We start from the raw sequence: 21,949 nt of genomic DNA on the forward strand, positions 1-21,949 counted from the left end.
TTGCAGCAATTCTAATTCCTCATTTAAATATCCATTAAGTCCTCCTATATATGCTGATTAATATTCAGATTATGTGACCTTGTAGCACTTAATGGGTATCACAGTAACATTCCCTTAGGGATATATTATAATCTGTTTGTGATACCCAGTAATGACTTCACTACAGTAACCTGATGAAACCTGATGAGCTTTTTAATGTCACAATGGCATTTGGTGACATTATTAACACATCAATGTTATAATATGTTGCTGTGGTCTTTGTTGGTATACCTTTCCTGTGACGTTAGGATTACTACAGGTCTTTCTTGCAAAGTAACAGGGTCACGGGATGATTGAAACTTGTTTGTTTACCCTCCTTGAATACAAGACTTCTTGCATTGCTGCATCAAGCACTCATAATGAATTCTTAAATAGCATTTTTTCTTAAAGCTGCAGATGCATGAATAGCATTCATCCACAAACTCAAGAAGAACCAGTGACCATGAACCACACACACACACACACACACACACACACACACACACACACACACACACACACACACACACACACACACACACACACACACACATACCCACGTGCTGCCTTCTTTGAGCCTCTGCAATCGTTTGATAGTCGTTTGCTCAGTCAGGTGTGAATTGTGACGATATACCCATTTGTGAAGCCAGTATTACTGCCTGTAACACCCCCTCCCTCTCTCTCTCCCTCTCTCTCTCTCTCTCTCTCTCTCTCCCTCTCTCTCTCTCTCTCTCCCTCTCTCTCTCTCTCTCTCTCTCTCTCTCTCTCTTCTCCTCTTTGTGGCGCTTTTTCTTCTCTGAGCTCCCATCCTCAGAAAGAGAGAGGGAGGGAGGGAGAAAGTGAGAGATTCCACTGTACGGGGGAGAGATGTGGAAATTCACATGACAGCTTCCAAGCCATGGAGAACGTAGAGTTGCTCTACTGCTGAGCCTGCTAAGATGCTAAGTGCAGTTTAGAAAGATGGGTGGATGGATGGATGGATGGATGGATGGATGGGTGGGTAGATAGATAGATAAATAGATAGATAAATAGATAGACAGACAGACAGACAGACAGACAGACAGACAGACAGACAGACAGACAGACAGACAGACAGACAGACAGACAGACAGACAGACAGACAGACAGACAGACAGATAAAGGATGGATGGATGGATGGATGGATGGATGGATGGATGGATGGATGGATGGATATATCTGTGTCATAAGTTCACTGATGAGGAAGTTGAGTGAAAGTGGCATCTGACATTTGACCTGACATTTCATGAAACCCCTACCATGTTACATATGCGTGGGGCCCTTAGCACATCATACTAATTAATTCACTGAACGTATGTTAATGCTGTCATGTTGTATTTATTCCTACTTACTGAACCTTAAAAGGAAACTCCAGGTTGTCATATGATGGGCAGATTACTTTGAAAGGAGTATGTCTGAATTCAGTAGACACAAATTAGCCAAGTGGCACAACATCTTTTTACATGACTTCAGTTTGAGACAGCAATAGAAAGTATTTTACACACTGGGGAGACTTTGATAGATTGATGCTCACATTAGGCTACAACTACATTACTTCTGAAGGCCAAAAGTCGTTATTTATCGCCACTGGTTTAAGTGAAGTTGAGTCCCCCACTTTAAATGTACATGCTAAATGGCAAAATGAAGTTCCCAATAAAACAGGGGGGACATTCACGCTGTTTTATGTTATTTTAAAATGTCACATACAAAACATACACAATGAAGGCACCAGTACAATTTCAACTAAGTAAATGTTGACGGATATGTTAGCATGTTGGCGAAATTAAGGAGTATTTAGGCTACGTAGCATTTTAGCACAAGAGGAACTAAAAGTTGGGGTCCGCTGTTTCCAGGTCGGAAGAAGTGAACCTGTTACACACTTGACCAACAACTTTTCGCTAGCTAAACACCTGACTAATGAGCAAAAACTTAAGACAACACTCAGGAAACCTTGATGGAAATTCGCAGGTAGGCTACAACACGTCGTCTTACCTATAAACATATCAACTATGAAAATTCACAACACAGTGAAACATGAACTACATGTTTGGTTGTTTTGACTAATTGGTCCTCGTGCACTCACATTCACGAGTGTTTTTAATGCGTACTTCAGATTTCCTACAATTGGTGTTTGAACGTGGTACAACTTAGCTTTCATCGGCCATATATTAATATTGAATTTTTCTTTGCAAAAGTAATTGGTGTACACCCCTTAATCTGGTGCTCAAGTTTTGGCTGTATTGGAATCCGAAAGGGAAATGAATGGAGGGCAGGGGTTGGCAAAGAGAGGGTAAATCTTGACAAAAATGAGAATGGAGATGTCTGAAGGAAGAGGGTAAAAATTGCTGTCTGAATCATTTGCGATTTCGCTCGACTGTGTCTGAATCAGTGTGTGTTTGACTGAGCTACTCCCTGAAGGAGCTTTAGCGCAGAGAGAGAGGGGGAGAAGGAGAGAGAGGGAGCCTTGCGCGACAGACCGACGGACCGCCAGTCCGTCTATCTATCCAGCTGCCCTGCCTCTGCAGAAGCGCGCAGGCATAGACAAACGCAAACTCACACGCACGCACATCCACGTGCACGTCGAGAGAGAGCGAGGAAAAGAGAGAGAGAGAGATAGAGAGCGGGTCCCATGCACGCTTTGCAGGCAGCCGGAGCTTCTACTGTAGTACTCAATGTGCGTGTGCGTCTCTGTGTGCGTCCGGCGGCTGCTCACCTGCCTCTTCCTCTCCTCACCCGGGACGGGAATAACGGGATACCGGGAGCTGTGATCACACAGAGGCAGGTTGAGCCCCCCCACAATGCACGGGGCCAGCAGAGATTGCAGTGGAGAATCCGTGGTAGGCGCAATGAAGATTGGATTACAACAACAGTGATTTTATTCGCAGCTGCGCGCCTGTGAAGTGATAAATCGGGGGATTTCATTCAGTTTTTTGGGACACGGTGGAAATAATTAATCGCCAGTGATTCCGTGATTTTTCCCCCTTCTTCTACTCCTGTTGTGCAGTGTGTTCTGTGAGTGTGATCCCCGGCAGAGGCTGCATGGTTTCTCAGAGGAGAGAGGGGACTGTTGCAATGTCATCTCGCACCACTGTTTTGGAGCTCTGTGGAAGGGAGATGCTGTAAGTACTTTGTCGTGTCTGTTAATTCCCCCTTAAATTTGGGTTGTGATGATCTTACACCGTCTCTCTCTCTTGTCCCCCTCTCTCTCTTTTGATCATCGGGCACCGTGCGGGTTTACCCACAGGCGTCCCTTATCCAAAGTGCGGCACCCACACCGCGGAGCACAGCTCTCCCCTAAACACGAGGAATTTAGTCGCTGCGAGGCACGCAGTATGAAATGCGAAGCAAAAACATCAAATGATCTTCTCTCAGCTCAAGTGTTATCATAATTTCCTCATAATTCATAAGGCTGGCGCAGTGAGCGCAGAGCAGGCTGCTTCAAAGCGCATCTGTAAATACAGCCTCTCTCAGCCGGCACACGCTAAACACGTTTATCCCTTTACTATGAATCCACCCAAAAACTAACTGTAGAATTACAATAAACGTGCCTCCTTTGTTGGTTTGGCACATGCACCCCAAAACCGTACCCAATTATCACTTAGTATAACAAACAAACGATGTGAATGTTTTACCAAAAGTGTTCAAACGCACTGAAACGTCACAAAATTTTAAAAAATGTCTTTGCTCGCTATCGTTTTTTTTACCCAGACACATTGCGGGGTTTTCGCTTGCGCCACTGTTAGGAACAACTTCTCCATCCCATACCAGGATGTGTAGTTAATGGACATATCTAAGAATGCAAAGCGTTTTTTTAAAAGTTATTATCAAATTTTCGGTGAAAACGTTGCGCATGTGCCCCCCGTAACGTGACAGAAAGTGAACGCCGGCTTTGCCCTACTAAAAAGATAGATATTTTGAAGTAGCGTCTTGGCCACGATGCAGGAGGCAGGAACGCGCTGCACCAGTAGGGGTCGCACTTGTATTGTGTTGGTCCCATTGAACATAATGGGGAGATCCAAATGAATTTACATCTCCTCTTCCACCCCTCTCTCTCCCTCTCTCCTGTTCTCAGGATCCAGTCACGTTGTTGAAGCGCAGTACTCCCACCACAGAGAAGCCCCCCCCCCCCCCCCCCATAGAAAGGCAATTCATATTTTTTATGACAGCGAAAGAAAATTATGTAAAAACCTCATACCTTCACACGTAGATTGAAGGCCCAACTGTACGATCCTTCTGCCTTTTTATAGGTTGCCTGCTTTTACTATTTAGCAAAGGTGTGGGTGTGTGTGTGTGGAGTGTTTTTGCGCTCCGTTTTGCCCACTATATAGCAGTATCTCACGGAGAAAAACGCACAATGAGTATAGAAAGTGAAGTGAAAGAGTTGAGATTCTGTGGGCGTGAGAGATGTAGCTGTATTATAAGACATTTGTGTGTATATATTTATTTACATATGGACGAATACACCAGTAGCACAGCACTGAAGTTAGTCAGGCTGAGGACACTTTGTCTAAAAAGGGGTTAAAATCAAGTGCCGAACAGATTGCTCCTGCAAAGGCTGCACCGCTCTGTTTCAAATTCATCAGAACCGTTCATGGCTGAATAAAGTCTGAAATCACCTCAGAGGTAGCTTCAGAGAAAAAAAAAAAATCCTTTCCTGTTGGGCAGAGACAGAAACTGCAAGACAATGAGCTTCACTTTGTTTCCTGTTGCCACGAAGCAACACAGACGCTTAACAAATGACGCGTCGACCTACATCCAAACACCCCGAATGACGACGTGTAATTGGCTTGTATTATAATAATCATCATTACCTTTAATTGATGTACTCTTCTTATTAATATACTTGAGCAACATGCATACAAGTCAGGCTAATAAAGCAAATTAAAATCAGGAAGAGAGTTCTTAAATGAACCTCCTGCATGCTAATGAAGCAGATGTGACTGATGCAATTTGGACTTAAAGGAAAAAATAAGTGTCAGTGTAGCATAAAAGACACTCTTATGATTGACTGTGTATTGGGCTTCAGGTGCAGGAAGTGAAGAGACAATCGCACACACAAAGAGAAACACTGTTCACACCCATTATATAAGAGAATGCTAGTGGTTTCCTTCTTTCTTTGTTGGTCTTACACACACACACACACACACACTGGGTTTGTCGGGAGCTGGAGAGGTATGTGCAGTGGGCAGACAACATGTTGAAGCCTGAGTGGTAGCAGACGATTACTTCCACTGGGCTTCTCATGGGTGCTCATGCACACGTCAGGGCACACCGAGCAGATGGCTGGGGCCTGGGAGAGTGGGAGAGAGAGAGATTGAATGGCTGGGAGAAAAATGGATGGAAGAGGACTGAGCTGAAAAAGTAAGAGGACCGTCAAGACAGGCGTGGAGCAGACTGGGTTCGTTCAAGGGACAGTCCGGCGAAGTTTAGCAACTCACGATTGAATAGAAGCTGCAGAGGTTGAGATAGCCTGACTTTACATTCCTTTTGTTCAACTCTAAAGCACTGGATTCTTTATCCCAGTAATGAGTCTTGATAACGTCTTTTGTTAGAAACTCCCAGACGTATTTCTTTCAAATAACGCAGTCCTAGTTTGTAGCTTTCTGTTAAGATCCTCAGTCTCAAGCCACTTTATCCTGATGACATCACTTTGGCATTCATTGTGAAGCTCCCCCAGAGCTACCTAAGATGTTATACAACTGTTTTATAGCTCTGTGGGGAACCGGTTTGACTGTGCCCCTTTTCAATTTAGCCAAAATATCCAGAGATATGTCTTCTTTGCTTCGGAAACTGCAGTTCCCACAACGATGTATGGGAACTGTGATGTTATTCCTGGGACGATTTGCTATTGGTCATTCTAGATATCAAGTTATGTGTTATTTTGGCTAAGGCAGGACATTTAAAAAGCATTATATTTCTCACATTGCATCTGGTTTAAAAGGAACAAGAACGACCCATAACCAAAACTTTCCCTCTAAACCTCGTTGTCTATTTGTATGCAAAGGCCTGTAGATAGTTCCTATCTTCAGCAGCATATTAGCATTCATACACATTTTTCCTCTTATCTGTTTTCTTCAAACGGCTAAATCTAATTTAAAATAGGAAACTGTTGAAATGGAATTAGATAGATCGATTTGAAACCCGGGGAATGAGACTAAAGAAAAGGACCAGGTAAGGGAGAGTGATGGCAGACGGGGGGAAACATCTTGGGATGGAAGGTTGAGTTATTTTACTGAGGGTGAAACTGCACTCCCCACCCCCCCCCCAAAGGCTCCCTCACTAAACATAAATAAAAAATATTTCTTAATGGCAGCCAACATGACAATGCAACACAATTGTACTCTAGAGCATTAAGATTTACCTCCAGTGGAACCAAGGAGCCAAGCCTGCATACTGCACTGTACTTTTGGCCATGTGGCATAATCCATTTTTGTTTTCACACCCACCTAACACAGCAATTATAGACTAAAAACCAGTGTGGCTTTTATCAAAATGAGTTTAAAACATAGACTAATAATAAGAATATATTTTCCTTGGCCAGTGGATGGTTTTTGTACACCCTTTTATTCTTGCGTTTCCATCCCCTTCTTCTGATCATGTAATTCTGTTAACCCTTCTTTAATATATTCACAGAAAAGGGGCGAAGTAAATGTGTTTTGGCCACATTTTCTTAATTCAGTTACAATTTCAGTGCAGTGGGGGACACAAGAATGGACTTGAAGATGAATAAATTAACGGGCGATGAAAAAAATGGAGGGTCCAATGTGCGATGGGGAAAAAAAACCCTCATACAATATTAAGGTCAGTCTTCTACAAACCACAAAGTATGTACACACACATGTCTTCTGAGCATTGGGAAACGTACGCTTATCGTCCTTGGTATCAACGAGTCCAGCCCCGACACTGTAAATAAATCATATCTATAGGGTTTGTGCAGTATGTTAATCTAAATTTAATGCCATTTAGGAGGAGAGAAGGAAGAACGAATGTGACTGCGGCAGTAAATGCAATCATATTAATCATCATGTAAAGATAATGCGGCTGAATTATTGATGGCTGTGAAACCTAGTTGTGTGTGGACTGGGAACAGAGGCTATGTGGTGATGATCCCATGTGGGAATTGTGGTCAGAGAGAATTCAGCGCTACTGTGTTTCTAATTTTCTGAAAAGGAACATGTAGGAGAAACCCCCCCACACCATTTTCATTATTTACTGCTCACAGAAAAAGGTTTATTGGACTTGGGATGAATATGCACATATGTCAGGTAGGAAATATATATCAGTGTGTGTGTGTGCATGATAGCCAGTATTATGGATGTGCCTGCCAAACATCATTTACTGTTGTGGTGCCAAGAAACGATAGCCTTTGTGTGACGACGAACTGCCCCAATCCGATTTGCCAAGGGATCTCTCTCTGTCTATTTCTTCATCTTTCTCTTTGTATATTCTGAATGTCGGTGTCCCTCCTCACCATCTCCTTTTCTCTGCATTGCCTTTACTTCTCTTGACGGTTTTTCTCTTTCTCCTTTTCATTGTTTCCCCCCACTATCCTCCTCGCCCTAAAATCCCCCTGTGATGCTGCAGAGTTGAGACAAGGGAAGATAGAAAAACGAACACTCTTTTGTTAGACAGATTTCCACCCCCCCCCATTGGAAACGAAGATAATCTTGTCAACAATGGCCTCGCCTGTAACTATAAATACCATAATATGTCAAATTGGTACCGTTTTGACCTTTTTTTTAATACTGGATTTGCCATGCACCATAACTGCAGCTCCTCACAGTGAAAGATGGGTGTGTGGTTTCTTCAGATATTTTTAACATGTCCTGAAATGGCCTGGGAGCTTTCTATCATCCCCATTTTCAGTTCATTTTAATCCACTTATTTCTAAAGAAAATGCGCATTGATCAACATTTCTGTAAAAGCACCAACTGCAGCTCTAATAGGAGTTGTTGTGAAACCAGTAAGATGTTTCCCAACCAGTTCATACATAGTATTCATGGAAACAGAGGCTACATATCCATATTTTATAAACAGCATAGTACATATGAAAGCATTTATGTAACTTTGTCCTCTCCTCAGATTTCCCCAGACTGAGGGGGCTTCATAACTCTCCCATAACCTCCAGAAACTGCTGATGAAAGGCATTTTAACATTTTGATAGTCCGACTGATTCTGGGTTATTAATAGTGAAATGAAATACTTAAAATGATAATAGCAGCAGCAGCTGCAGCGGCAGGATTGTCTAGCGATTATGAAGACAGTCCTTCACCCAGAAGGCTTGAGTTAATGCCTCTTGACAGGGAGAGTCCGCGCTGCTCAAGCACTCTTTAGCAAGACCTGAAAGGGGAAACAGCAACATGGGGGCTCTTTTGCAGCGTAGAACATGTCAGAAAAGATAGGAAATGTTTGGTGAGGCTGTTTATTGACCAACACTTCAAGAGACTGCGGTTATTTGTTTGACTTTTTACTGAGCTAGTTCGTCCATACATGTACTGTCTTTGAAATACTCATTTCTTAAATACAAGTAAAGAAAACAAGACATAGAAGGATAACTTATTGTACGCCTTAAATCTGAAAGCACTTTTATTTTACGTGTAAGAAAAACTAAATTAATACATTTTGGATATCTTTTAATTTAGGTGTTTTTATAATTTATATATGAATTTGAATATGCATCTGTAAAACAGTTATATATATATATAAAAAAATAATAATACATGTACTGTTTATTATTTAAATGAACGATAATGAAAAATTACAACAAAAAAATAAGTCAAATGGTTTATTAAAGTTAAATTAATATAAATAATATTCATATTTAGGGGTATAAAAAGAAGGAACATGCCAAGATATTAACTATTAGATAAAAACCTATTGTAAGATAGCGATTTGTAAAGGTGGCTAAGATATGTCGTCATTATGTCATCAAACTACTTCCCCTTGCTTCATTTCATAGTAAAACGTGCTTCACAAATGGTCAAATAACAGATCTGTGTTCATAAAGCCACTGGGATTATACTCTCTTTTTGGACATGAGTAAATATATGAAAGTGAAGCAGGATTTAGAGAAAGAATCCCAGCATTGAAGTGATTTCAGAAACTGTCAGGGCGTATCTTAATGTAACCTCACAGCTCTTGGGTGACGTAAGTCGGCCACTTGTTGACAGAGACACTTGGACTGTATTAGGCCTCGCTGCTCTCTCTGCACTGAATGAGCTGAGATTGGGATGATTCATCCTCAGGTCAGCTCCAAGCGTGTTTGTGCTCAGTTGGACAGGAAGGGACAAGTAGTCCTCTGCCTGTTTAAAAACACAGTATGACACAGTGAGCCCAAATGCATTATTCAGCCTTCCTCTTGACTCTCAATTTCATCACAGAATCACAAGGTATGACAAATCCTGGCCCACAGAAAGTAATCTCATGCCATAATCATACTCCCAAATACATTGCAGCTGCGGATTTATCTTTCTTAGGACATGCAGGGTCAAGGGGCATCCCTCCAAATTGATAGAATAAAAACCTTTATTACATTACTTACAGAAAAGGCTATTATTATTATGGATACTTATTAAAAGGTTTATGAGAAGTGGGAATCTAAAACGCCCAGTTGAGATTCAGTTCTTGAGATAATACAATTTGAAATGAATTGCTAAGCTAAGTAGCTTATTTTGTTTAGTAAAAAGGCAGGAAACAGTTAAGAGTGCATATTTTTGCCCAAATATAATATTTTTGTAATTTAATATTCTCAAAAGTTTGCATCTCTAGCAGATCTAGATCTTCATCACATTCAAAATATTTGTGTGCAATCACTGAATACACACTGCATTACTTAATTAATTTTCATTCATGTAAATACCGCAAGTTAATGGAACATTTACCAATAAGAAATGCTTCCTATTGTGCAATTTTTGAAAAATAGTTTTAAAAAAACAACATTTTCTGGTGATCTGCGTGAATGTTGTACTTGCTTTATCGTCCTTGGCCTCAGTTCTCACCTTTTTTGAGGTATGCAGTTAACTGAGAGACAAATAGACAAAGGATCAGGAACGAAAACATCGTGTCCTTGGTAACTAACATCTCCAAGAGTCTTTTATTTGGCTGCCTGATATGATCTGGTTGGTTTAACATGTGGATGTCTCCCTGTGTTTCTCACAGTGTTTGTTAGCTCATGTTAATGGGAAGGAACATTTGGTAAACAAAACTAATTTCTTATGATCCTATGATCTCGGTGCTTAAAGCCGGACTCGATAAAGTACCGCGCCTGCGAATCAATCATGCACCAACAGCCTCCGCACTGACGCAAAACACATGCGCTCCTGTCAGTGAATCCATAAATCGTCAGCGGTGCACATGGGCACATTATGATGCCATATGTTTTATGCCCTTCTGATTTTGCTCACGCTCTACTGTTCAGCACACCTGCTCTTACACATGATGATAAACCTACACATACTCACTCGTGTTTTATGCTCCCTGAGCATTCTGCAGCCAAGGAGGTCCAGAGAGTGTTATCTCTCTCGGCACTGAGGCGGTGGGATTATGAGTTGTCTGTGATAGTGACGTCACCGGCTCCTCTGCTCTTATTGGTGCAGAGTAACACACACACACACACACACACACACACACACACACACACACACACACACACACACACACACACACAAATGTGTTTCCACTGAGGAAACCCCAATCCAACCCTCCGGCCCCCTGTCCAAGCCCGCAGTGGCAGCCCAATCTATTTTGAGCCTTCACTGGATTATATCAGTGTGTTGTTTCCTTCTTTCTCAGCTGTTATGTAATTTGTGTCATACTTACTTCTTTAATACGAAATGATCCGCGTGTGTGTGTGTCTGACAGATGTGACACCACTTTGTACTTTAAATCATGTATATAAGACTAATGCATACAGGTGAAGAGAGCAGCATCCTGGGGCAGGTGTAACTGCTAAATGTTTTTACACCTTTTTGTTATTTTTAACTGTGAACTCATTGTTGAGTAAATGAAAGTGAGGCTAACAAATTAAAAACATAATATTTGACCGAGTTGCATTGACAAGAGAAACCAGAGTCTTCCGCCAAAGCACATTTGTGAGACTAGGCACAGCACTGCTTTAAGCTTAATGACAACTTTAGCATGCTAACGAGCTCACATGCAGATGCAGAGCAGATATCAAGTTCACCATGTTCCCCATCTTGGTGTGGTGTTGGAGGCTTAAACTTGTCTTTTTAAGTAACAGGAAATACCAAGTAAGGCTGAGATTTGCAGGAATTCATCCTCTGGGTACCTTGACTTTCTCTAGGACAATGCTGCTAGCATCGCTAAAGAGCAACCAATGGCATTTTGAGTTATAATGTATTGCTAAAAACTATTTCACTATACTGTATGTGACTGAACTTCAACTCTTTAATACAAGATGCAAATTACCCACCATTGTGACACTCCTACATAAAAGTTACTGTATGTGGCAGGAAGTGTAACTGCATCCGAATGTGGATGTTCAGTAAAGTTGTCTCTTACTGTCACTCATAGCGCCCCCCTTGTTGTTCACGAGTCCATGCCGAGGGCTGGGTTTTAAGATATTACACAGTAAATTGATAACTGTCTGCCTGCCTCCTCCGAACAGCACAGCTTGCTCCTGAATCATCTTGAAGCTAGCGTCGTGACCATAAAGAATATACTTGTTAGTCATCTTCTTTTTCTCTCACCCCTCCGCAACTTCCTCTCAAGGCCATCTCCCACCCCGCAAGGTTTATGTGCTTAATAATGTTACTGAGAAGAAGCTGAATAAAAAAGAACGATGCTACCTGAATGTGTGGGCTTAAAAAGCTGTGCATTAACAATTTATCTCCTCTGTCTTTTCCCCTTTGCCATCATCCTTCCACATTCCCATCTGCCACCTCCTCTCTTTTTGATCTACCTTCATCTGTTTTCCATCATCCTTTTCCATGCAGGGGATGAAGTGGTTTGACAGAATGTCGCTCAGCAGCAAATGGAGTAAGAGGAGGAGTAGAAGGAGCAGCAGTTGCAGCAGCAGTGGTGGTAGTAATGTATTGCTGCTATCGTTTACCGTCCTGGTTGCGGTGACCCTGATTGCGGACCCTGTGGCGGCTCAAAAGCAACGAGGTAGCGCCGCCTCGGAAAAAGTGCCGGTCCTGAACATTGCAGTTATCCTGGGACGCACACGCTACATCTCCGACCGGGACATCCGGGCGCTGTGGAGCAAGGAGGACCCCATCGACGTCAACGTGGTCACACTACTGGTCAATGAGACCGATCCGAAAAGCATCATCAACCACATGTGCGACCTGATGTCCGGGACAAAGATCCACGGCGTGGTGTTTGGGGATGGCACCGACCAGGAGGCCATCGCCCAGATTTTGGATTTTATTTCCTCGCAGACGCTCATACCCATCCTAGGCATCCACGGAGGGTCGTCCATGATCATGGCTGATAAGGTATGTAGGCTGATGATTGCTGGAAGTTATGACTCGATGGAAGTTGTTGATGATTGGATGAAGTTGTGTAAAGCTGAGGTGTCTGGTTTGGACTGAATCTGTGAATGGATGACTTAAGAACTTTAAAATGAAGGATTGCTTTGGTTTGGAGGCAATTACCAGACGTTCTGATTTGTGTCTTTGTTGGTCCGAGAGAATCAAGCACACACTCATCTGTAACCTGTTTACATTCTTTGGCTAACTTGGCTAACAAGAGCCTGTAAAAATGGCGAAAACTGCTTCATCATGCCAACAGACTGGATTGAAGCTTTGCCAATATTACAGTTTAGTGTTAGCATGCTAGCGGCTGCAGGAACAGTAAAAACAAAGCTGACGAGAAAAGCTTTGCAGTTATTTTGTCATAAATTAAGATATTGGGTACATTAAAAGTTCACCACATCAGTAGGGTTCATTCTCTGGGTACCATGACAAAAGTGCAAGGCAATCAATCCAATTGTTATTGTCATTCTAGACCAAATACAGATAAGAAACCAGGCTAGTATTGGTGGAAAGAGGTGATGTGGGGGAGGTAAAGGGGGTAGGAGGATGAGGTAAGTATCTGCAGAGAAGTGTTGGAGGACTGGGTACAAGAAAAGAGTAGAGAACAGAAGGACCGGAAGAAGAATGCACGAGTGAAGAGGAGAGTGTGAGGAAAGATGGAAGGAGTGGGTGTTTGTAAGTTTGGCTAACGGCAACTGCGTGGTACATGGAGCTGTAATCTTGGAAATTTCAATTCACAGTGCACTATTCCTTCAGACAAAGTGCAGGAGTCCTCATTGGTTCTCAAATATGAATAGGCAATGGCCCCTCGCCTGCCAATCACTTTGAACTGTGAATAGGAACAGATGAACAGCTCATGATAGTGTGGATTCATGAGGCAGTGCTTAGCTCCTGGGATTCATCAAAATCACAATCAGGATATTCTTATCTGTCTTATTTGCCCAGAAGATGAAAGAAGGCTTACCAGACAGTGTGTTAGCCAGACTTAAAGATGCTACATATAGCATTTTGTAGCGTCATTGTGTCCATTGTCGAGTTATTGACAAATATATTATCTTGGTGTAATTATGGCGAACCCTGGGGTCTTATCCAATGGTATTGCTACTCAAAATTACTACCACACTTTTTATAAATCCTACCCACTGTTTGTCTTTCCTTTCACTTCCCTTAAGAGGATGATTTGTTTTTCTATAAACCTTTCTTTTTCTCCAAGATCCTCCAGTGCGGGAAATCTTCAGCTGCAGTCGCACTGAAAGAATAGCATCCCTCTTTCTATTTCATGCCACGGAGCAATTTCTCTCTTAGGCGCTCCAGCAGATTTCCCACCAAATCCGACCCCGGGCTCACAATAAAACATGCAGTGCAGAGGCCGGGTTAGCACCTCTCTAACTATCTGGTTTGTTTTCAGTAAATATACAAATGTCTTAAAGTTACCGCGGTAATGGTTTATTGATCCTGTAATGCTACATGTGGCACCTTTTTTAAGAGCAAAGTAGGGAAGGGGCTAAGTGTTGGAGGAAAGGGCAGAAGAGGAGGGAGGAAGGGTGTGGAAATGGAGGCGGTGGAGAGGGGAAATGAAGGGGTGAGGGATAATCTCTCAGCTTGACCAGAGGCAAGGCTGAGTGGAGGGGAATTACAGTGTACAGGGGAATGAGTGTCCTGATTGGCACCTACCACACATCAGCAACTCTGACACACACACACACACACACACACACACACACACACACACACAACCCCTCATGTCCTCTGTCAGCGGGTGTCTTTCCAAACAGCAGCAATTCGGCTCCTTGACAGCAGGAGGATTTCTTTTGCCGGAGCAGATGAGGTGAAAATAATCCACTTTAAAGCGTTCGACCCAGGGCTTTGTCATTTCTTCGTGTCCTTTCTCACAATTCCTTTATTTCCTCACAACTTCTCATCACTGTGGACGCTTTAAATTAACTTCATAATGTGTGGAAATGATTGCCAAATATTTTTTGCGATGTAAAGTTTTCACCGCAGAGTTGTTATTGTCCTGGGCATCTGAGGGAACTAACAGAACAGTTATGAGTGGTTTAAGGTAAGCAAACTTTTAGAGTATTTGTCTACTAAATATATTATAAAAATGTCTTTATTAATCCATCTTTATTCTCATATATATATATATATATATATATATTTTTTTAACCTAAAATAACTTGAGGTGCATCTGAGGTGAATACATCAGTCCACCACGAATGCTAGACTGAACCAAGTATTTTGAAGATCCTGGGATCGCTGATATTGATCCATCAGAATAGTGGCCGTGATGTCGTTACAGTTCACTTAAAATAAGAATTCCCTTTTTTAAAGATTTTTAGAAAAGCCCCTGGTGATTTTGTGCACCTATATGCCAACAAAAAATACAAAAAGTGAATTTCTTTATATTTTTTATATCAAAATCAAATCATTTAGCTGCAAAACAACATAGAGTACCAAGCAATTTCATCTAATCACATCATGACATCCATCTAGCAACCCATCTGCAGTCAGTCATCTGTTTCACACTGCTTTTTAATACCGCCCACTTTTTAGCAATCCAATCAAATGCAAAATTAATTCATTTAAATCCATTTTCTAACAAAAAAATGCCCCTTCATTGGGGAACACTTCACAATCCAGAAGCTAAAGATGCTTTTGTTGATGCTGTAAGTGTTGAATAACCCCCCCGCCCCACCCCAGACAAAAATACAGCTGTTTAATCTGTTTAGCGAGTGCTGCAGTGTTTCTCTATCCCAAACAAGGATTAAGATTCTTCCATTGTGTCCTCTGCTCCTTCCTCTCCTTCCTTTACATAGTTACATCCTTCCTTTTATTAAAGTTTATATAACTCCTCACCCTCTGTAGGTTAAGGTTTATTCGGTTACCCTCTGAAGTGTAAGTAGCGGAGTTTTTCTGCCGCCTTGTTCCATGCAGATTTCTGCTAATCCTCATGTGAAATATGAGGAGAAGCTCGCCTCCAATGATTACGCCTTGTAAGACCCTCAGCATGTTTGTCTATTCACGATTACGCCCTCATGAAATTTCCATGCGTATATATGCTTTAAAGCCTCGGCGTGCACTGGATATATCCGGTGTGTGTGTGTGTGTGTGTGCGCGCTTCCTTTGCCCGTCACTCGGAGGCTAAGTCTCTCAATGCTGAGGACTTCCAGTCAAAGCTGTTTCCACGTCAACCTCTGGAGAATACTATCTGAGAGCTTCCTTATTTATAAAAAAATGACTATTTATGCGTTACTTTCTTCTCCTTGTTTTATCCCTCAACCCCGCTCTCTACCCTCCAATCTGTCTTTCATCCTCGCTTGTTAATTAGATAAATGTTGCAGTATCTCTTTGCGTTAGTCCCTTCCATACATAACTCAGCCTTTGTTGAATAATGCATAACGTGCCCGTATTGAAAATAATACATTATTGATTAAGGAAAGAAATGTCTTCCCTTGGTGCATTCTCAGCAATCCGCCATTAAAGTACCAACCTGGCGGCTCCTTTTTTAAAACTGGTTGGGTGGGAGAAGAAAAAAAACTCAGGTCTTTTGTCGCCTTTGTTCTCCCTTCTCTGTCTAATGTCAACTTTTTAAGGCTTGTTCCTTCCCTTATTACCGCTCTTAATTGTGTGGGTGGATGTCTGGGCTGGCGATGTTGAATGGCTTCATGTAATTCTCAGGCTAAACGGTTATCGACGTGCTCGGGGGTCAATACTTGCAACTGGATCATGTTGGTCACGGACAATCTCTGTATTTCTCAAGTCTTAGTTGGTGTCGGCCTTAACTCAGAGTCGCCTATTGACACTTCCAATCTGATTTGTCTGATGTGTTTTTCCACTGCAGCTGTCTGCTTTTCTCTCCCTTTTTTCTTTTTTCTTTTTCCGAGAGCAAGCCTTGTGAATTTAATCCCGGCCTGAATGCACCAGATGTGTTAACAGCAGCGATGGGAGATGTCCCCTCTCTGTTTCAAATCTCAAGGAAAACAGACTACAGATTCTGAATAAAACAGAAAGTGTTCAAAGAGTTGGAAAACATTGTGATGCTCTTTAATGTTTCTCACAAGTGTAACACTGCAGATATGAATGTGTGTGTGATGTCACCTTAACTGCCTGTACGCCACCAAAAACACATCGACACACTTGTTTTTGTCTTTTCTATACTTATGAGGACCACCATTGACACCACAGCACCCCCACCCCTTACCCTCCACTTGGTGACCTGTATATATCGTACTTAGGGCTCAAAGGCTCACAATTCCCAGTCCTGCCCCTTTGGTTAACCTCCCCCCAACCCTTACCCTTAATCATAACCACATCCCTTCACATGCATTTACCCAACCCTATTTTACCATATATTATCCCGACTCCGATACCTTATCCTAACCACCCCCATCCCTCTACCTGAACCCTATTAATCTTTGATTCACAAGCATATTGGACTAGCAGTTCACCAGCTTGTGAATATAACTATGGGAAATGATCTCATCCTGGTCACAAACCAAAGCAGAGAAAAAACAAGTAACTCCAGGATGACAGGAGGCTGGGGCCGTTGTTTTACTCCCCCCACCCTTAAGACTAAACCAATTTAAATGTACATCCGATTAGCTTGTTTTAGGGCAGTCAAGGTTGTTTATATGATCTTACCTGAACCTTCATGACTGGGAATAATTATTGGGAATCCGCCGGTGGCGAAGTCCTTAAGGATTTGGCTTGGCAACTGGAAGTTCACCAAGTTCTACCGAGGTGTCCCTGAGCAAGGTACGGTTCCCTACCCTGCTACCCGGGCGCCGTGAATAATGGCAGCTCACTGCTCCTAACACTAGGATGGGTCAAGTGCATGATGTGCATTTCCCCTCTGTGTGACGTTTAAGGGTATATTCTATTCTATTATATACTATTTCTAAATTAAGTAGATCAAAATAAATTCTCAATAAAAAAATGTATCCCCCGTGATTTGGTTTAAAACCAAACTACCTGATAATGTATCCCCAAAAATAATATTGTTTTGCTTTAAATATGAATTTATGTCCTTTAAGTTACGGAAGTACGTGTCGAACACATCCTCTGTAAAAAGTTGTTCGACCAATCCGGCCACCCTAACCCCCATTCACCGATTTCAGTGGAATTTGTTTTAAAAAGTTTGTCAAAAACAAGCAAAATCCGGACCAAAATACAATCCCTTTGAAGCATCGTTGACATTGCCAATTCTGTTGCATGGGAACAAAGAGATCGGGCTCCACTGTGCTGTCAGAGGCTCAACAGATTTTCACCTTTCCACCCATGAAGGCCAGTGTAGTGCCGCTTCTCCCCGCACGCAATTTAATATTTTCGCCGCTTTATATGTAGTTCATGGCAGCTTGTGCCTGAAAAAAGTTTTTTAATACTAATTAACCAAACACACCCGATGTCACTGCCAGCATTAATGTAGGAGATACAAATGTTAGTGTGTGCGTGTGTGTGGTGTTATTGTGATCAAAGGACATTATTCATCTGTCCCTGTTGTTGTCTCCCCTCAGGCTGTATAATTACGCAAACACACACGTACACACACACACACACACACACACGCACGCACAGACGAGCACCCTGATGTTTGTAGCTTCCTGCTCGTGTCAAATAGCAAATCAGAGCAGAAGGGAGAAAAGGAGAGCGAGCGACGGCGAGAGTGGATGGGAATAACATTTTATGATATCACTCATGTGTTTGTCCAATTACCGCATGGAGACGTTTGTTTTTGTTTGGCTTAAATCACTCTGTCATTTAACTACAGCGTCTTCAGCCACGGGGCCCGCCGCACTGAAATTATTCGGTGTGTGTGTTCGCCCCTGTATATAAACATTTGTGTGTGTGTGTCTCAATATCTAGACAACAGAGGCAATTTGTATGTGTGCCTGTCTTTAATTGGCCATATGTGTGTGCAGACTTCGATAATGACATCACCGGTATGTTGTCAGATATCCTATTCCCGCGGTAACCCTGCCCTCAGTGAAATTCCCATGGTAACACTTTACTTGTTATCCTCCCTGTGTGTGTTATTGTAAATATGAACACCTTTAATGTGTGTGTGTGTGTGTGTGTGTGTGTGTGTGTGTGTGTATTTTCCAATAGCTAGATCCAGCTGTCTCGCAGATGAGAAATGGCCCCTCACTTTCAAAGGGAATCGATTTAAATGAATATGTGGGACTAGAGGAAATGGAGCTGTTAGCTCTTTCTATGAGTATATTTGTCTCCTTCTTCTCCCTCTTTTTTTTTTGCCTTTCCCTGATGGCCTCTGTTCCAAAGTGTAGAAAGTTTGTGCTGCAGAGTTTGAGCTTTACTGGGCCTGTGAGCCCCCCCCCCCCCCCCCCTCTCTCTCTCAGCCTCTTGCTTTTCAACTTTTTTTTCTATTCTCATCCCATCTCGGTGTCCTCAACTCTCTCTTTCTATTTCTTATCCTTCTCATGGCGTCTGTCGCTTCTTCCATAAGTCTCTCAGGAGAGCCTCAGCCTCAGAAACAACAGCAGAGTACAGAGAGATTGCGGCAACATGGCCACACACATACAATAGTTCCATTATACACACAGATGCTTGCAAAAGAAGTGTGCCTTTTAACTGTGACAGCTGTAGCCAGGTAGACGAGTCTGATAGGGAGCCGTTAAATGGGTTTTCAGTAATAAAATCATCTAAATGGGTAGCCCTTGCTCTGTAATAATAAAGTCATGAACTTCCCGTAGCATCTTTCCACTCTTAAATTAATTGACAAAGATTGGGATGGAACCCTGCGTTATGTGATAGCTAAACAGGAATATAAATTCATTTCGATGCCGTACTCGTGTGGGCATTTACTTCAGTCTTTAATCTGCTTACGTTCTCTCCATTTTACCCTTCCACTGTACTTAGTCCTCTTTGTTTTTTACCTTCTTCCTCTTTGCGGAGCCTTGAGAAATGCTCATGACACATTCGATCTGAGCTCCACACTGCCGCGCCGCCACTTCAACATCTATTCCAACTATTTGTTTGCCATTATTGCCGTACGGGTGTTTTTGTGTGTGCCAGATAGAGCGTTTTGTCACTGTGCGGTGTCGTTACAAGGATAAACAAACAACATCCCGGCTAACATCAGACTAATCCTCTTGTCTGTTTGTCTTGTGTGTGTTTTTGTGTATCACTGACTGTCAGACTAATGTGTGCACCCGTTTTTTGGGTCGTCCATCTTGTTTTTACGTTGATTAACCCAAGTGTCTCAGCAGTAAATTGAATTTCTGATCTGCTTGACTCGACTCTTGTCAGCCACCATAAGCCGACAGAAATACCCTACAATAAATATAACATAAGCTTGGCGACCGAGACACTGAAGAGGCACAGGGAGAATAACGCAGCTATCACAGCTTTGGAGGAGAGAATTCTGTCATCTCAGCCTATAAGCCTGACTAATATACAGATAACACATGCATGCAGTTACTAGCTGGGGAAGTATTTTCCTTGCTCAGCGTTGTGTCATGAGGCAATTGCATCCTTGTGAGTATAATATTGATAAAAGCTCTGGTCCCTGAAGCTTCGAAAGAATCATTTCCCCCATTTTTTAATGTTGCAATTTGTCTGATTAAATTGTCTGCATTAAGCTGCAGAACCTCAGTGGATCTTAATTCTCGGTACATAGTGGAAACGGCTTCATTATGAGCGACGGCTACTTATTAACTAGACGCATCTTTCAGGAGGACTTGTCAATCACAGTCACAGTCCAGGGAGGGAGAAAGAGCGAGAGTGAGAGAGATGTGAGTGAGAGGTTGGTTTTTCACGCCTTATTATTACCACCTACTGTCACTTACGCTCTCAGATACACATCAACTAACTCTGCCCTCGGGGAGGTTGACCTGATGGCTTGTTTATGTTGAGATGAATATGTATGCGTAACCCCGGACACATCAGAGGGGAGTTTAGATTGACAGCTTGTTCAGAGGTGTACAGTAAATTCAAAAACAGTTCCGATAGGGGTTACAAAGAGACATATCAGAATATGAAAAAGGTTTACAAGTATAGTGAACAGAGGGCGTGTCAGACTGAGGTATAGACTGAGGCTGTGGGGTATTAAAAAGCAAACATATACATACTGCTAACCCAAACATACGTCTTTCAAAACATGCACAAATACATATACACATACATACAGAAAAACTGAAATATATCTAATTTGGATAAAGATCCACAATCATTGAAAGAGAAAAAGAAGAAACAAATAAAATACAAATAAATAAAATAATTAATAATAATAATAATAATAATAATAATAATGATAATAATACATTAAATCATTAAAAAATAATATAAATAATAATATAAATCATGGTAATAATAAAAATAATAATAATAATAATTACAAATATTAAGAAGAAATCAAATATGTAGTAAAATTATAGAATACAAAATTGATAATATAATAAAATGAATGTACATGCATACAAACATATTGTACATTTGGACACAGATCCACAATCATAGAAAGAGAAAAAGAAGAAAATGAAATGCTATTCTGTTTAGTGGACTAGTGTGAAAAAATATATGACTCCAGATGCAGACGAATCCCAAGAAGTCCTGTGGGTAGAACGTTAAGATGACCAGAAAAAGTGGTGCTAACTTTGTCCAAAATGAGTAATGACAAGACAGCCAGAGCTTAAATGAAAAGATGAAAAGAAAACATTGTCTTTTCCTCTCTACAGCTTTGATCCTTTACTCCCCTATTGTCTTATTATCCAACTTTCTTCGCCACTCTAAACTTCTAGGCTCGCTGATTCTCCATTTTCTTTTCTTAAGTTGTACTCTCTTTAAAAGTTTGCTGCTAAAAGCAAAGTAAATTCAAAATGGCAGCCGTGGAAATGAGGTCAGTTAGACCGCTGAGGGGTTTAGACCTCAAGATTAGCAATAAGGAGGGAAACCTGGGAGCCTTTAAAAAAGTTCTTAGTTATAAGCTACTTGTTATGAGGGCAGTGAGGCTTGAATATGCTGAATGGTGCATTACACACACACACACACACACACACACACAAACGGGTCATATTGTATGTGCGCTCACATTTAACTGCGTGTGTTTTTCTCTGGTGCAGTGTGGAGCCATTGTTCCCTGATTATGGGTGCAGTCTGTCGCCGTATTTCTGCAGTTATTTGAGGGAAAAAAAACAACACACACTGTGACGTCGTCCCTCTGAGCTGCTTTGGGATTTGAAAAAAGAAAAATCCAACGTGCTGGGAGGTCAGACAACAGTCACTAGCTTTAAGTTTGATCTAATTAGATGAAGCGCAGAAATAATGGACCTCCCACTCCTCAAACTTTAGCTCGGAATAAAGAGGATAGGGGAGGTAGAGATGATAGATAGGGCAGGAGACATTTTGGGGAGTTATTTTATAGCAAGCCATTTTTAAATAGGTCATTGAGAAATAGT

At 41.8% G+C, this 21,949-nt stretch overlaps 1 protein-coding gene across 1 annotated transcript in view; it reads left to right on the forward strand.

Annotated features, from left to right (window-relative positions):
* The first annotated feature begins 1,899 nt into the window (after positions 1-1,899).
* The window catches only part of grin2aa (glutamate receptor, ionotropic, N-methyl D-aspartate 2A, a), a 142,718-nt gene continuing 122,668 nt past the window's right edge, over positions 1,900-21,949 (forward strand). The window contains 2 exon segments of the mRNA XM_063904984.1: positions 1,900-2,004; positions 11,991-12,494. Of these exon segments, the coding sequence (XP_063761054.1) occupies positions 1,954-2,004; positions 11,991-12,494 (555 nt within the window). The 5' untranslated portion in view covers positions 1,900-1,953.

The sequence above is a fragment of the Eleginops maclovinus genome, chromosome 16, assembly GCF_036324505.1.
Source record: "Eleginops maclovinus isolate JMC-PN-2008 ecotype Puerto Natales chromosome 16, JC_Emac_rtc_rv5, whole genome shotgun sequence".
NCBI lineage: Eukaryota > Metazoa > Chordata > Actinopteri > Perciformes > Eleginopidae > Eleginops > Eleginops maclovinus.